Source organism: Trachypithecus francoisi, unplaced genomic scaffold (assembly GCF_009764315.1).
Source record: "Trachypithecus francoisi isolate TF-2019V2 unplaced genomic scaffold, Tfra_2.0 Lachesis_group4, whole genome shotgun sequence".
Lineage (NCBI taxonomy): Eukaryota > Metazoa > Chordata > Mammalia > Primates > Cercopithecidae > Trachypithecus > Trachypithecus francoisi.
The window spans coordinates 61,970,082-61,986,479 of NW_022681469.1; the positions used below are offsets into that span (position 1 = coordinate 61,970,082).

Here is a 16,398-nt window from a genome sequence, read left to right on the forward strand (position 1 = left end):
TTTGTGGCCAAGCTAAATTAGTACAGAGTTCTAAACTAGAAAAGGTATCAAAAGAGCAAATTTCATCTTACTGTAAAACGTGGTGTCAGTCTTTTAATATCTTCCAAAGACACATCTACCCCCATCACACCAAGAATCAGCTGGTTCTGTAATAAGAGAGCAAAAATGGCACTTTATATCAAAAATTTACATATTTTTACACAATTATCATATGCTCAAATTTTGCTGGCATTATGGTTATATTCCATATTAGTTTAAATGTATATATAGGGTGAAGGACTCTTGGTGTCAATTTACAAGGATTGTCAGCTTTGTTTCCTACAACTTTATCATCATTATCATTTAACTTAGCAAAGAAAATCTAGATAATTGAGGCTAAAATATATAAAAGATAAATAAAAATGTTTGACACTTCTTGTACCCTTTTCTTCTAATATTTATTTTCACTGCTATCGTATAGTCAGCGCGTATAGCTGTGTGTCTCTATATGTGAGTTTAGACTGACTTTATGGTTTACTATAATTAAGAAACCACAAGAATGTCCAGCTTAAAGATTATACAATACAGAATAAGAACACATTGGATTTTTGCTGCAGATAGTTCCTGCGTATGTAACTATCCTGAAAGTATGTGACCATATTGGTGATGAAATCCTAAAAAACACTATTTCTAGTCACGGCTAATAACTTCTATATACCAAGCAACAGGCATCACAGTTTTAGGTGCAAGTAGAGGAGATTTGTGGCAAACTGCCATCATGATCTTCCATGGGACATAAAGATGGAAATTGTGTTAAAATTTTGAGTCCAAAATTGTTGTTTCAAATGGAAATATATAAATTATAAAATAATAAATTTGAAATGTGCTTGCAAAAAATTATAAAATCTAGTAATTACAAAAACATTTAAACTTTGTGGAGGTACAGATAGAGTAAGAAAGTTCTGTCAACAACTATGCTCTTTTCCATGAACCAATCCTAGTCTGAGCAAAAACTTCCCAACTGAAGCAATCTCTTAGTTCACAGTGAGATTTGTGAACACGTATGAGAAAGAGAGTTACTCTTTTATGAGTTACAATATTTAGAACCTGCAGATAGGTAAGAATGGTAATGGGTCCCCAAAGAGAAATAACTGTTTTCTATGGCCTCCTTATTAAAATAAGGAGTTCAACTGAGATATATAATAACTGATCAAACAACGCTTAAGTGCAACAGACTTCATGAAACCATAAAATGGAAATAAATATTCACTCAAATCAAGTATCTCACCTACGTTATAAAATCAGTCTCTAGTATTAAAAAGCTCAACTTCAAAATCTCAAATTCCTTCTGAATCAAACTAAAAAATTGGAATGCAATCCTATTTAAAATCAAAAGCATTTAACAAATAAGAAACAATAAGTATAAGATACGTATTTTTTAGAACTTTTAAATAGGCATTTTACTGCACTGACCAAAAACCAGTGCTATAAAAATTAAGTATTCTATGAAATTATTCTTCTTGTACCCTAAAATAGAAAAAAAAAAGATAAATATTAATTTAAATCAGATCCTTAAGTTACAAGATAATTTTTAAAAAGCTACTGTTTGGGAGTTGGGGAGGAATGATTTAATATACCAATGTACACCTGATACAAACATCACCATGCTTTTGGTCTTCGGATTTTTCTTTCTAAACTCCATTAATATCTCAGATGGATTCTTAAAATATGCACATAATATTACTGTCCATTTATCATATAATTACTCCCAGAGTCTGACTCTGTGTTCTCATCAGGTCATAGTTAAGTGGAGTTAAGTTGAATCTTGGCTCTAGGGCAACAGAGAGTTTGACCTGCATTTCCTTTTTCCCAGGTGGTTATCGCATAGGCAGCTGTTGCCTTTGACCTCTGGCCTCACAAGACAGTTACACTGCATGTGTTTTCTTATGGAAATATCTTATCCATGTTGAGCTTCAACGTCACAGTTTGTCATTTATTATTATTAATTTTATCAATTAACTTTTAACCTTTAAGTTTGTCTTATTTTCAAATTGGCCGGTTATGTTGAAGACCGGAAGAGTTCCAGTAATGACAAGTCCCAGTTCCTAAAAATAGATTCAGAGAGAAAGGGCAAATTAAAATTACAATTTAAGCTTTGTCAGAGTGCATTAGCCTTTGATATCTGAGACTGCATTTTATAGTTACTTTATAAAGATCCACAAAAATTAGTAACTCATTTTGAATATCTATTAAAATTTATTTTTAAAATATCGATGAAAATATCTTGGAGAAAATTAGGACCTACTAGTCAGCTACTGAAGCATGAAACATTTAAAATAATATTCTAAGATAACTTTAAAAATAATCAACTTACACAACTGGTCAACAGCCTGTATGCATTTCAGTAACTCTCTGTCCACTCCCTTTTTAATAGTGATAGTTCACCTAATAATATCAGGGCCTCCATAAGCAGAGTGATAATAAAATATTATTTTAAGTGATTTACTTAGCTTCCCTTTTTGTAGCCTCATTCTTAATTTTTTTTATGCCCTAAGCCAAAGATTTAATGCTAAATGACAAATGTGCAGTTGAATAGCATGATAAATAAAATAAACATTCTATTGATACTGCATATCTGGGATATTCTAAGTAAGTGTTATGCTCTTCAGAAGAAGCAATACTACTTCTAAGTAGCCCCCAAAATAAGCAGTACTTTTTGACAAGGTAAAATGATGAAGAAAAGACAACTGAAAGCATCAAATATAAAAGTCTAGTCTGAAGAGTTTAACATAATAGAAATAATGCCATCCTATTAATAGGCATATAACTTAATATATTAAATGAATTCATAGAGATTAGTTGAAATAAACTGATTTTCAAGTCAGAGTTTGCTTTTGTTACTGACATCTATATCCATTATAATTTTTAGCCACTATTTCATGTCAAAACTACCTGTTTATCAAAATCACTCTTTAAAATAATTTTTAAATTATTGTTTGAAATTTTGAATTTGCTAAAATGAGAAAATATTATTAATCATCTCACAAATAGTGATTCCAAATCCAAAGTTCATGAACTTGGAACAGAGTTCTGGAATCAGAACCGAGTTCATAAAGTTGGATTTGGAATCATTATTCATTAGAACATTAAAAATTTTATTAATATCAGGGAGCAAATGTTGTGGTATCAGGTTGTGGTTCATAATTGGGCACATAGGAGGCCCAAATTCAGTGGGAATGATGAATGAATTATGGAGGAGAGACAATAATAGAGAAGCTTCCAGCAGACCAAAATACCAAATTATTTGCAACAAATAAAACTAAGGAAACAACCAAACATATTTGGGTGCATGATGATTGACATGGTTTGGCTGTGTTCCCACCCAAATCTCATCTTCAATTGTTGTTCCCATAATCCCCACGTGTTGTGGGAGGGATCCAGAAGTAATTGAATAATGGGGACGGTTTCCCCCATTCTATTCTCATGATAGTAATTTCTCAAGAGATCTAATGTTTTTATAAGTGGCTTCCTCCTTTGCTCAGCACTTATTCTCTCTCCTGCCGCCCCATGAAGAGGTGCCTTCCTCCATGATTTTAAGTTTCTGGAGGCCTCCCCAGCCACATGGAACTGTGAATCAATTAAACCTCTCTTCTTTATCAATTACTCAGTCTCGGGTATTTTTTCACAGCAGCGTGAGAACAGACTAATACAATTATATATAATATCTATATTATATATAATACATATATATGAATATATATGATACATATATATGAATAGATTAATTCATAAAACTGGTATCCAAAAGGTAATTCAGTAAAGATTTGGTGAAGTGTCTCTTAGAGGTATAATCTATATGCAGAGTTTTAAAAATGCTACCGTGGTTTAAGACGAGGTAGATATGGATGTAATCATTTCCTTTGCATTTTTACTGCATATCATTATTTGCTTCTAAAAATGGTAAAATGTAGCCTAAAGTGAGTTACTAGATTACTAACATATTGGATTTAAGATAATTATGAATGAACTTATTGGAACCCAACTTGAATTTTTTCTCCTCATTTATTAAGCAGACCAAAAACTTGTACTCTACTCTTGAGCACTGCATGTGTCTCTAGAAAATAAGAGAGAAATAAAACAAGATTTCTCTATCCTGGAATTTTAAAAATATTTTCTAGAGCCCCAACTCTTGTCATATCTCTTCTTATAAAGAGCTTCACTTTGTCTCCTAATTAAAATGAACCCTCCACAATATTGTCCTAATCTCTCCTTATCACCAAAAATGACCAGGGTATCATTTTTTTGATATACTCAGTGCTTCCCCAACTTTTAGGCTATACTCCATTTCTATGGTTTCACTTTTCACCACCAACTGCAAAAATCTGACACTAATATGACCAGCTAAAATGTCTCCATTTTCTTAACCACAATCCACTTTGCCCCAATACTGGCTTCTTTATTTTGAAGTCAGAATTCTTTTTCTCATTATATCCATTATATTTGGTTTTAAAATATATTTACCTTTTCCTTTTTAATATAACTGTTTGTTTTTGACCAACATATATTTTTAATCTCCTGTGTGGAGAGATTATAAACAAATAACTAGGAATATATGGGGATCACTTTATTATTTTCAAACCGGTAAAAAGAATGCTGTGTGTGTCCAATGAATAGCAAATTCATGTGTTTCTTTTTTTTTTTTTTTTTTACATTTAGTTTCAGCTTATAGCACAGCACATTTAGAACCAACATTTCCTCCTAATGTCATTTGTGCTATCAGTAAGAACCTTACCAGCAATGCAGACATGCTGGCTAATGAACTTCCAGTCAAAAGAAACACAACAGGGCATAATTATTGACTCCTCCTATCACACACTGTCCTGTGATGGATTTGAAAAGTGCAACATTTTGACCACAGCTTTGGATCACTGTGTGACCTTAAGTAAATACGTGATGTCTAAAAGGAACACTGGACAGTAATTTTAAGCTAGGGCTTGAGGTAAGCAAGCTTCATGCTTCATTTTATCTTTCTTAGCGTGCAAGGCTGATGTTAATAGTGCCTATTTTTCTTCTAACTTCCTGTATATGTTTATTTTCTAAAAACCAAATGATAAGTAATTCTAAATGGACTGCATTTTGCCCTGTGGGTTCATCATTACATTTGGAAAAGCAGTAACAACATATTACTGATCTCCAAGTAGGGAAAAGGGTTACTGAATCAGCATTTATTTTTCAGGTCTTATTATTCTGATTCTCTCCAAATATATTATTTTAGTAAATCATTAATAAGTTCTTCTCATTAAGACTAAACATAAGAATAAAGCTTAAGTGCGATGATTATTATTTATAATTTTCATGTCAGGAAGTAAACATTACATTTAAACAATTTTCAACTTTGGCCCTATTGACATTTTTGGAGGGATGATTCTTTGTTGTGTGTGGTGGGCAGTTTTCCTCTGCATTAAAGGATGTTTAACAGCATGCCTGGCCTCTATCCACTCAGGGGTGTCCAATCTTTTGGCTTCCCTAGGCCACACTGAGAGAAGATGAATTGTCTTGGGCCACACCTAAAATACACTAATACTAACAATAGTTGATGAGATTTTAAAAAGAGCAAAAAAAAAATTCATAATGTTTTCAGAAAGTGTAAAAGTTTGCGTTGGGCTGCATTCCAAGCCATCCTGGGCCCCAGGTTGGACATGCTTGCTCTAGATGCCAGCAGCAACCCCTCCCCTCAAGCCATGACAATCAAAAATGTCTACAGATTTTTTCCAAACGAACTGGAAGGGGCAAAAAGACCCCCCTGTTGAGAACCACTGCTTTTAAATTTAATGACATATCTTTACTAAAATGTCAGTTGTGCAACGGACAATTTAACATGTGTTTATTTCACACCAGATTTGATCATCTCAATGACGTATCTCCATAAAAAGTCTGAGGTTGAATCTGGCACAAAAGATTATACTAATATATTAAGATGTTTGTGACGATTTCAGTATAGGGTAAAGTTTTTGCCTATCTAACAGCATGTATTCCTGAGTTTTAGCAGATTCTGCTATAGTTGTGGGGGCTAGACATGCTTCTATGCTTCTATTAGCTCCTATACTTTAAAAATACTTTCTTCTAAATTATTGTCCAAAATCTGCAAAAATAGATTCAAATTCATGAAGACTTTCATCTTTTTTTTTATATTAACAATTTAAAAACTTACTGAAATGCCCATGTATTCAACATTCCAGGTTGGAAATTCTACATTCTCAATGAAGGGATCAAGTAGACAATAAGCTAACACTTTGTATTTGTAATTCTCAACTACATACAAGTCTATGTTTTTATGTAAATTATATAAATTCCAGGAAAAAAGTCTGTGATATAAGAAATTTGGGGGAGGATTTAATGAAAAGGTAAACAGAGACATCATCTAGAAAGAAGTAGAAATCATCTGTGTGCTTTTGTTATGAAAGTCTTTGACTGAACAGCTCAACTTCTTACCAATGCATCCAGGTACACATTTGTCCATTGGACTTGCTTAGCTTTGTCTCCTGCTAAAACCATTGGTCTTCCCAAAACATCCAAATATTCCTGTTTATGGAAAAAAAAAAAAAGTTGTGGTTAAAACTAGGAATGCTGTGTTGTAATAAAAATTACAGAGAAAAAAATATCCTAGAGTTAAAAATGAATATAGAATCAAAATTATTGATACTGAATATACAATCAGATAACTTCTATTTTGGGTACTCCATAAGCGGTATGGCTACGTATTTTGAATCAACAATATGTGACTTATATTATTTATACAATATATCTACCCAAGTTTTTTTCCAGTAACAATCAGAACATTGTTTTCTGTGTTACAGCCAGTAAGTGAAATACGTTCCTTGTGAATTGTTTCATGTTAACCTAAACTATTTAAGGCTCTGTGATTTACTGCATGGAATTGCACAAATTTAAAATCATAAAGCAGCCACATACTTTCCTTCATATCACAGATTGTTTGGCTGAAATTCAAAACTACATTTAAACACATCAAAAAATAAAGGAAATACTGTGCCAAATCTAGACATCAGACTCAAATGCAGCTGCTGTTTCATTTCAACATTCAATGTATTCAGTATTCACTTCCACAAATGCCATGTTATTTATGCTAAATTTTGACTTTGTTTATTTTGTTTATTTTGTTTAGCTATGTTTAAAAAGGAGTAGCAATTTTCATAGTAATTTATGATTTAAAAATAATAAATATTTAAATTAACTTAATTACTACATTCTACAAAAAGTTATTTAACAGGCGTGATTTCAACTGAATGATGTTAGAAAAATCATCTCCTTGTTGTAACTTTATTTTAGATAGATAAATAGATCCACAGGGGTTATTTGGGAGGTATTTAAGTTCCAACTAGGTCCCTGTACAATTTGTCCGGCATAATTAGTGTTTAATTTTATACATGGTACCTACAATTTGAAGAAACTTTAAAAAATCATTTACAGAACCAAGTTCAAATTACATGAAATGCATTTTTAGAAAATTTGATTTTCTGTATTTTCTATGATGTTTTTAACATCTGAGAGTAACAATATACTCGTTTTATTTACCTGAGTTTTGGGTGTTTGAAAACACTTGCAATGTTAATGAAATAAAACCAATATATCACCAAGATACTCAGTATTTTAATATAAGTGTAATATTACAGATCTTTTCATTCTTACTAATTTTCTCCATATGGAGCATATTTAAACCAGAAAAGAAGTATCTTATACTTGAAAAAAAAATTTAAACACGCTTTAAATAATCATACCTGAGTATTGATTCTTATTGCACCAATGGAAGGAATTTCATAATAATAACCTGAAATATACATATATATATTTATATATAAATGTTACTTTATAATAAAGGGCCACAAAATTATTTTATTTTATAAATATTCATAAAGAGTATTTTGAAAATAATATATTTCACTTCAAAATTGAACTAATACTGAAATACCAAAATTAAGAAAATGGTTTATGAATCATCACAACAAACACACAGGCTTTGTGAAAAATTTCACTACATTTCTTAGTTACTATAAAATAGGTATTATTCTTCTATGAAGGAATAAGAAACATGGAATCATTAAAAATATTTTTTCATTGGATAAATTATTAAAGATACATGATGGATAATTATTATATTTATATAAAATCTTTGCCTAAATATAACTTTCAGAAAAAATTTAGGTTCTTTTTGTTGCCATGGCATCAGAGTTCATTTTTCAAAGTAATATATTTTTTCTCAGTAATACCATTCTTTCTGAGTGAAAATATGAGCTCACTGCACAACATTTGAATTATCCTGGAATGTATAAGATAAGATTTTTCAAAAACAGTAATTAAACCACCCAGAGAAAAAAATATATATGTCATACTCTCATATTTAAGCTTTATGAAATTCAGATATTGTTTCATTCCTAATTTTTCATGTAAGATTGTATCTGATATATATCATCCAGTATAATTCAGTGTAATACATTATTTTATAAATGTGGAAATATAATCAGATGTCTGAATTTTCATCTAATGTAATGCTAATGTCAAAAAATTTGTATGTGTTTTCTCTAGAGAAACATGTTCATAATCTTACTCTTGCCTGATTCTTATAAAAGTTAGCTACAACTTTAGCTTATTTTAAATAAGCACACCTAATAGCAGCTACCAAAATATTTTTTCTTCTAATTAACTAGAAGAAAACAGATTTGTTACCTTTGTTTTCACAGGCCATCCACTGAATAGGTCCTCTGTCATAATTGTGTTGACCAACTGAAAACGTGAATACACGTACCTGGATGAATTGAAAAATAGGTATTCATTAGGCTTAATAAAATTTAATTGAATGGCAAAATAAAACAGCTAAAATGTCTATTAAAAAGAGTGTTTTCCGGTTGAATGATACGACAAGAAAAACTGAGGTCAGTAAAGACTTCAGAAAGGGACCAGAGGAAAACCACATAACCTACTGTAAATATAGACTCCAGCTGCTACATTTAAATTTGTACCTAAGTGTCCTCTTGCATATTCCATTCCTCGGGCAGGAGCATGACTAATGTTTCATTCATAGAAAGTACATCTTTCATGGCCAAGCACGGAGGCTCACGCTTGTAATCTCAGCACTTTGGGAGGCCGAGGCAGGTGGATCACCTGAAGTCAGGAGTTCGAGACCATCCTGGCTAATATGGTGAAACCCCGTTAGTACTAAAAATACAAAAAATTAGCCGGACCTTGTAATACATGCCTGTAATCCCAACTACTTGGGAGGCTGAGGCAGGAGAATCGCCTGAGCCTGGGAGTTGGAGGTTACAGTGAGCTGAGATTGTGCCATTGCACTCCAGCTTGGGCAATGAGAGCGAAATTCGATTTAAAAAAAAAAAGAAAGAAGGAAATAAAGGAAAGAAAGAAGGAAAGAATGAAGGAAAGAAAGAAGGAAACAAGGAAGGGAGGGAGGGAGGGAAGAAAGAAAATAAAAGAAAAGAAGATAAAAGAAAACAGAAAAGAAAGAAAAGAAAACACATCTTTGAGATCCAACCTCACTTCACCTGTCTTACATAGTTATACATGTTATCTACATAGCGAGCCACTGCAAAAAAGTTTATTTCCCTATTTCATAGGTATGTAGTAATGAAAAACTATTCAGAAAGGTCATTGTACTTCAAAGTTGCTTAAGGCAATTAAACTCTGTGATGGTTTTCACCATGGAAATAATTAGGATGCACACATATGATTATGTTGTTAGTATATTACTTATTTTCTACAAAAGTTGGCTGACAAATTTAAGTAGATATTCTAAGCTCCTAGGATTTTTAAATATAACCAAAATATTGACTGTTCCTAACATGCTAAAAAGTATGAAAATATTTTAAAATCAATTGAGAGTTTTTATAATTTAAGTATTTATTGAAAGCCACTAAATTTAAATAATAGTGTGAAAATATAAAAGGTAAATTCCATGAGGTCAACCTATACTTAATAAAATGATTTTTTCATATATTGATTTTTACTAATTTAGTAATCTAAGTAAACCAATACTCTCAAACCAACATTTTAGCTATTTCTTTTTATTTATTTATTTATTTTTATTTTTTATTATACTTTAAGTTCTAGGGTACATGTGCATAACGTGCAGGTTTGTTACATATGTATACTTGTGCCATGTTGGTGTGCTGCACCCATCAACTCATCAGCACCCATCAATTCGTCATTTATATCAGGTATAACTCCCAATGCAATCCCTCCCCCCTCCCCCCTCCCCATGATAGGCCCCGGTGTGTGATGTTCCCCTTCCCGAGTCCAAGTGATCTCATTGTTCAGTTCCCACCTATGAGTGAGAACATGCCGTGTTTGGTTTTCTGTTCTTGTGATAGTTTGCTAAGAATGATGGTTTCCAGCTGCATCCATGTCCCTACAAAGGACGCAAACTCATCGTTTTTTATGGCTGCATAGTATTCCATGGTGTATATGTGCCACATTTTCTTAATCCAGTCTGTCACAGATGGACATTTGGGTTGATTCCAAGTCTTTGCTATTGTGAATAGTGCCACAATAAACATACGTGTGCATGTGTCTTTATAGCAGCATGATTTATAATCCTTTGGGTATATACCCAGTAGTGGGATGGCTGGGTCATATGGTACATCTAGTTCTAGATCCTTGAGGAATTGCCATACTGTTTTCCATAATGGTTGAACTAGTTTACAATCCCACCAACAGTGTAAAAGTGTTCCTATTTCTCCACATCCTCTCCAGCACCTGTTGTTTCCTGACTTTTTTTTTTTTTTTTTTTTTTTTTTTGAGACGGAGTCTTGCTCTGCCACTCAGGCTGGAGTGCAGTGGCCGGATCTCAGCTCACTGCAAGCTCCGCCTCCCGGATTTACGCCATGCTCCTGCCTCAGCCTCCCGAGTAGCTGGGACTACAGGCGCCCGCCTCGTCGCCCGGCTAGTTTTTTGTATTTTTTAAGTAGAGACAGGGTTTCACCGTATTAGCCAGGATGGTCTCGATCTCCTGACCTCGTGATCCGCCCGTCTCGGCCTCCCAAAGTGCTGGGATTACAGGCTTGAGCCACCGCGCCTGGCCGTTTCCTGACTTTTTAATGATTGCCATTCTAACTGGTGTGAGATGGTATCTCATTGTGGTTTTGATTTGCATTTCTCTGATGGCAAGTGATGATGAGCATGTTTTCATGTGTCTGTTGGCTGTATGAATGTCTTCTTTTGAGAAATGTCTGTTCATATCCTTTGCCCACTTTTTGATGGGGTTGTTTGTTTTTTTCTTGTAAATTTGTTTGAGTTCTTTGTAGGTTCTGGATATCAGCCCTTTGTCAAATGAGTAGATTGCAAAAATTTTTTCCCCATTCATGTCTGAAACACCAAAAGCAACGGCAGCAAAAGCCAAAATTGACAAATGGGATCTAATTAAACTAAAGAGCTTCTGCACAGCAAAAGAAACTACCATCATTTTAGCTATTTCTAAATATAGACGTGCAGAAAATCACTTTTCCATGAGTTCAAATTCCAGTTTGAACTATGTTAAGAGCTTTTCCCTAATTCATGTTGATTGACTATTTCAATGGACATTTTCTAACTGTTTTATGTCTTTTAACTGTTGCACATGATTTCAGAGCACAAATCTCAAAAGAGATTTCACATCTGTTCTCTGTTCTTTCACTGGTCTTGGTCACACAGATCACATTATTACAATCCCTGTCCCCAAAACGTACATCAGGGATGTTGCTATTTCATTTGTAAGGTTTTAGGTGAGTCACTCTTACATCATCCAGGTTTGCCTTAGCTGGTTATGTAAGAGACCACATGGTGAACGTAATTCGAGTTTTAAATACTTCAAATTGTAAGAATAAATGACTGTTTCTAAGTGAATGATAGAAGTTGTTTTTTTTCTCTCTCTCTCTATCTATCTTTCTCTCCAGGAATTCCCAATCAAAATGCAATGGTTTCATTTTCTTTAATTCATCAGTTAGGTCATTTTTGGGTCTGTCTATAAATTTCAACGTAGGGTTACTGCTTACATAGTTGAGCTTACTTCTAAATGGAAATATTTTTATAAGCAGGTTGACCACCCTAACTGATAATTCAATTTAAATGCCAAACCCTAAACAATCATCAAATGAATTCAAGTGAGGGAAGAAGTCCAGATGCTCCAGAAAGCACTGGGGGTTCTCCCTCATAACTAACATTTGAACCCATACCTCTAATTTTCAACTGAAGCATGGCTTTGTCTAGAAGTTCCTGTTACCACAACAATCATCTAGTAAAACATTTTTCATAAAATACTTTCAGTAAAAAAATAAACAAGTAAGACTATATGAATCTTATATCTATGTCTCAGAAAGGCAAGCATTTCTAATAACATCGAGGCTACATTCAGATCCACACGTGATTATTTGACTGATGTTATCATTCAAATAGTCCAAATAAACACTAGGTCAAAAAAAAAAAAAAAAAGCTTGTTGCTTTATTTATTTTGCTATAAAAGTTTCACTTAACTTCTATGTGTTTGCTTACATGGACCCCTCAGAAGTTTTCAAAATTAAGGTATTTGGGATCAGGGCTGGGGGTAGTGCACATTCTGTCAGTTTTAATTATAATTTTTGAAACATGCCAAACTCTTTTTGTTCTTTTTCTCACATAGGTTCTTGGCTACTTAAATGTAAGCTGCATTAACTAACTGAATCATTCCTGTATCATCAATGTATAATTTGTACTCCTTTTCTCAATTTCCATTTGCCTTGTAGAGATTTTTAAAAACATTATTTTCCTGAAATTTTATTCCAAGTGTTTAGCAAAATCCTAATTGCAAATGCACCCTTCTTTATAATTTATACAACTGCCTTACCATTACAATATTTACACAATCTAATATACCCAAGATTATTTTATCTCGGCTTTATGTATGTATATGTATATACATACACACACATACAAACACATATGCACACAGGTATTTAATGATTTTATGGATTATATAGATTATCTTAGAACTTTCTATAATGATCTTATAAATATATATTCAGTTGAGAAAAAAGTTTAATATAAGTCATTCAAAACTTAGGATCTACTGTAGTACCTTACACACATTCTTCATATGACAGTAAAAATTTAAAATAAAAAAATTTCATTCCTTAGTGCCATACTTGTCTTTTCTTTGTACATTTAAGCTAATTCCATAAGAATTTTAACTTCATTGATTTCATAAACATTCACATTACATATTGTATAGTGCGTATATATAATGTATTGGTTAAGTTTAAAATAATTTTTGTGTACACAAATTTCTATTTGGAATTGTAAATTGTTTCATTCCTATTCCATACTATACTACTGCCACCATGTGGAATAGTCAATGAACTAAATTCCAGATGCTAAAGTCCATAGAGGTGATTGATAACCTGCTTCTTCTTTTGTTTTTTTTTTACTTCTTTAAACTTACAGTTCTTGTTTAGCCATAATTTTGGAGTTATAGAAAAATAAAGTGATTTCTTCAAATATGTACAATTAAAAATTTAAGGTAAATTACATTCTCAAAGATGTGTATTTGTACAGTTCCTTTAAGTACATTTGCATGATCTTACATAAAAACAAAATGACATATAAAAATAACTCAAAATGCTTAACTGGTAGTCACACAAGCTAAATATTTCATCTTAATTCTCACTTAAGCAAATCACTTACATGAGAGCATATCTACATCCAGGCTAAGGTAGCTTTTGTGGAGAAAAAATTCCTTTACTCATGCCTAGTAGTATATTTATAATCACAACACTAGGTTCATATAACAAATGCACATGAAAATTTTCTGTTCTGAGTAAAATGTTCCTAGAAAATTAACTAAATGTTTCTGAACATGTATGATTTTAGATAGGCTCATCTTTCAAAAGGTTTGCTTCTATGAAATTTTCATCATAGAGCCACATGAGACATATACAATAACAGATGGCTTTGACAATTATTTTTCATAATGCTGGAGTACAGGTCTTCAACAGAAATACAGTGGGAAGCTAGTATTGAATAGACGTTGGATTGGGTTTTAAAAGTGCCAAGATTGTACAATTTAGCATTTACTGTAGTACATTACTCATCAATGAAAACAAACATTTGTTAAATGAAGAACAAGTAAATAGACACTTGAGTGGTTTCTACTTCTTACCAGAGGGATCTAAGACAGACTTTGGTGTTATCCAACATATCAATAAGTTCATTACAGTATGTGGTAAGAGCAGGACCAAAACTGGGCTATTAGTTGTCTTGCATTTTGCAGTTTGGGCTGTTTCACTATACTTACATCATCATACATTCTTAACCTTTTTATTTAATATGAAATAAGCAGACATCCTTACTGGAGGTAAACAAATTTTTTAGGCAAAATAAAGTGTACTTAGTACACTTATTTATGTACTATGTTCTTCCTAGAAAATAAAAAAAAATATCTTATAATTCTGGATTCATGCATAGTTATATAATTGTAAAAGCAGTAATTTGGGGAGCAGACAATAAAATTAAACTTAAGGCCAGGTGTGGTGGCTCACACTTGTAATCCTAGCACTTTGAGAGGCTGAGGTGGGTGGATCACTTGAGCTCAGGAGCTCGAGACCAGCCTGGGCAACATAGTGAGACCCCATCTCTACTAAAAATACAAAAATTAGCTGAGCATGGTGGCTTACGCCTGTAATCCCAGCTACCTTAGGATGCTGAGGCAGAAGAATCACTTGAACCCAGGAGGTGGAGGTTGCAGTGAGCCTAGATCACACCACTGCACTCCAGTCTGGGCAACACAGTGAGCGAGATTCTGTCTCAGTTGCGGGTGGGGGGCGGGGGTGGAAATACACTTAAAAATTAAATTCCTAGCCAGGTACAGTGGCTCATGTCTGTAATTCCAGCACTTTGGGAGGCTGCGGCAGGCAGATCACGAGGTCAGGAGATCAAGACCATCCTGGCCAACATGGTGAAACCCTGTCTGTACTAAAAACACAAAAAATAGCTGGGCATGGTGGCACACACCTGTAATCCCAGCTACTTGGGAAGTTGAGGCAGGTGAGTTGCTGGAACCCGGGAGGCGGAGACTGCAGTGAGCTGAGATCACACCACTGCACTTCAGCCTGGCCACGGAGCGAGACTCCGTCTCAAGAAAAAAAAAAAAAATTCTTATGGCCCTATGGCTTTTTAACATAGTCATAAACTTATATAATTTTACTTTCAGTTGTTTCAAAAACTAATTTTCCTCTGAAAGGAACAATAATTCAATAATTCAAATTTGGTATTACAGCTCTGGCCTACTTGATTTGAGAAGACTTTTAAGTAACAGCAGTTTTGGCTATTTACAATGTATTACTGATTTGTTCCTTATATACCACTGATTTTAACTTTATCCTACAGTTCTGACTTCTGCTAATCTGTTTTTGTTTTGTTTTGTTTGAAAACTAAAATACTTGTCTTCAATTAAGAGTTCTCCAAAGCCACAGGGTCAACCTATTTTAAAAAGCCATAGGAATTTGTTTCCCAGCAGAACCCAGTTACTGGAAACTGTCACCTCAACAATTATCAGTTACCCAGAGTTCAACTTTAATTTACAATAGGCAGATGTCCAAAGAATAATGGAAATTAGTCTATGAAGAAAGCCAATAAAACTAAAATAAAAACTTCAGCCTTCGAATCATGTTAGAAAAATGAAGTCAGAAATAGGTTTTATTAATCTACTCTGTGTACTAAAATTTTTGGCATTAAGCCTATGAAAATACTAGATTGGATGGAATATTTTAGGATACAATTCTACTGTGGTTTCCATAATTCACAAATACATCAGAATCCAGAGCATTTGACTAGTCTATATCTCCAGTTTTATAGCATTATGTAATAAATAAAAGTGTCCAAATTCACCTTTCACACTTTATTTTATAAAGCCCAAGGATCTGAAAGTTACTTGCAGCCTGCAAAGTTTTGGCAATCCACCTTAGCCTGTGAAAGCTGTGAGGAGCAGATCCCTGTGGGGAAGTCTTGCTGTCTGACTTGAAGGCAGGCTCCTGGGTGGGCAAATTATGATTAGCATAGCCACTGAGCTGCTCAGAGAAAGACACAGACATATGGCCAGTCAGGAGCATTCTGCATGAGGTTACGGAATTCAGACTGTAGCTTACCATCTTGACTCTGCCAGTTAGTAGCTGTACAACTTTCAGCAAGTTACTTTACTTTTCTGATTTTGGATTTCTTATTTCCAAAACGGAGGTGATGGTGATGATGATATTATTATTATATCATATGATTATTCCAGTTGTAAATGAAACAGTAAATATAAAGCATTAATATATGGAAATTATAAGCTCTGTGTTAGCTATGGTAATGAAGATGATGATGACACCAATGTTTGTCTTTTGTAGT

The 16,398-nt window shown here is 33.3% G+C and overlaps 1 protein-coding gene across 3 annotated transcripts in view; it reads right to left on the reverse strand.

Moving 5' to 3' along the window:
* Positions 1–16,398, reverse strand: part of CACNA2D1 (calcium voltage-gated channel auxiliary subunit alpha2delta 1) — a 526,258-nt gene that overhangs the window by 59,534 nt on the left and 450,326 nt on the right. For all 3 annotated transcript variants that reach the window (XM_033192867.1, XM_033192869.1, XM_033192868.1), the window contains exons 13-17: positions 8,722–8,800; positions 7,776–7,825; positions 6,472–6,561; positions 2,007–2,084; positions 72–146 (exon numbers count right to left, since the gene is read on the reverse strand). In XM_033192867.1, coding sequence (XP_033048758.1) covers positions 72–146; positions 2,007–2,084; positions 6,472–6,561; positions 7,776–7,825; positions 8,722–8,800 — 372 coding nt within the window. The remainder of the gene's footprint in view (positions 1–71; positions 147–2,006; positions 2,085–6,471; positions 6,562–7,775; positions 7,826–8,721; positions 8,801–16,398) is intronic.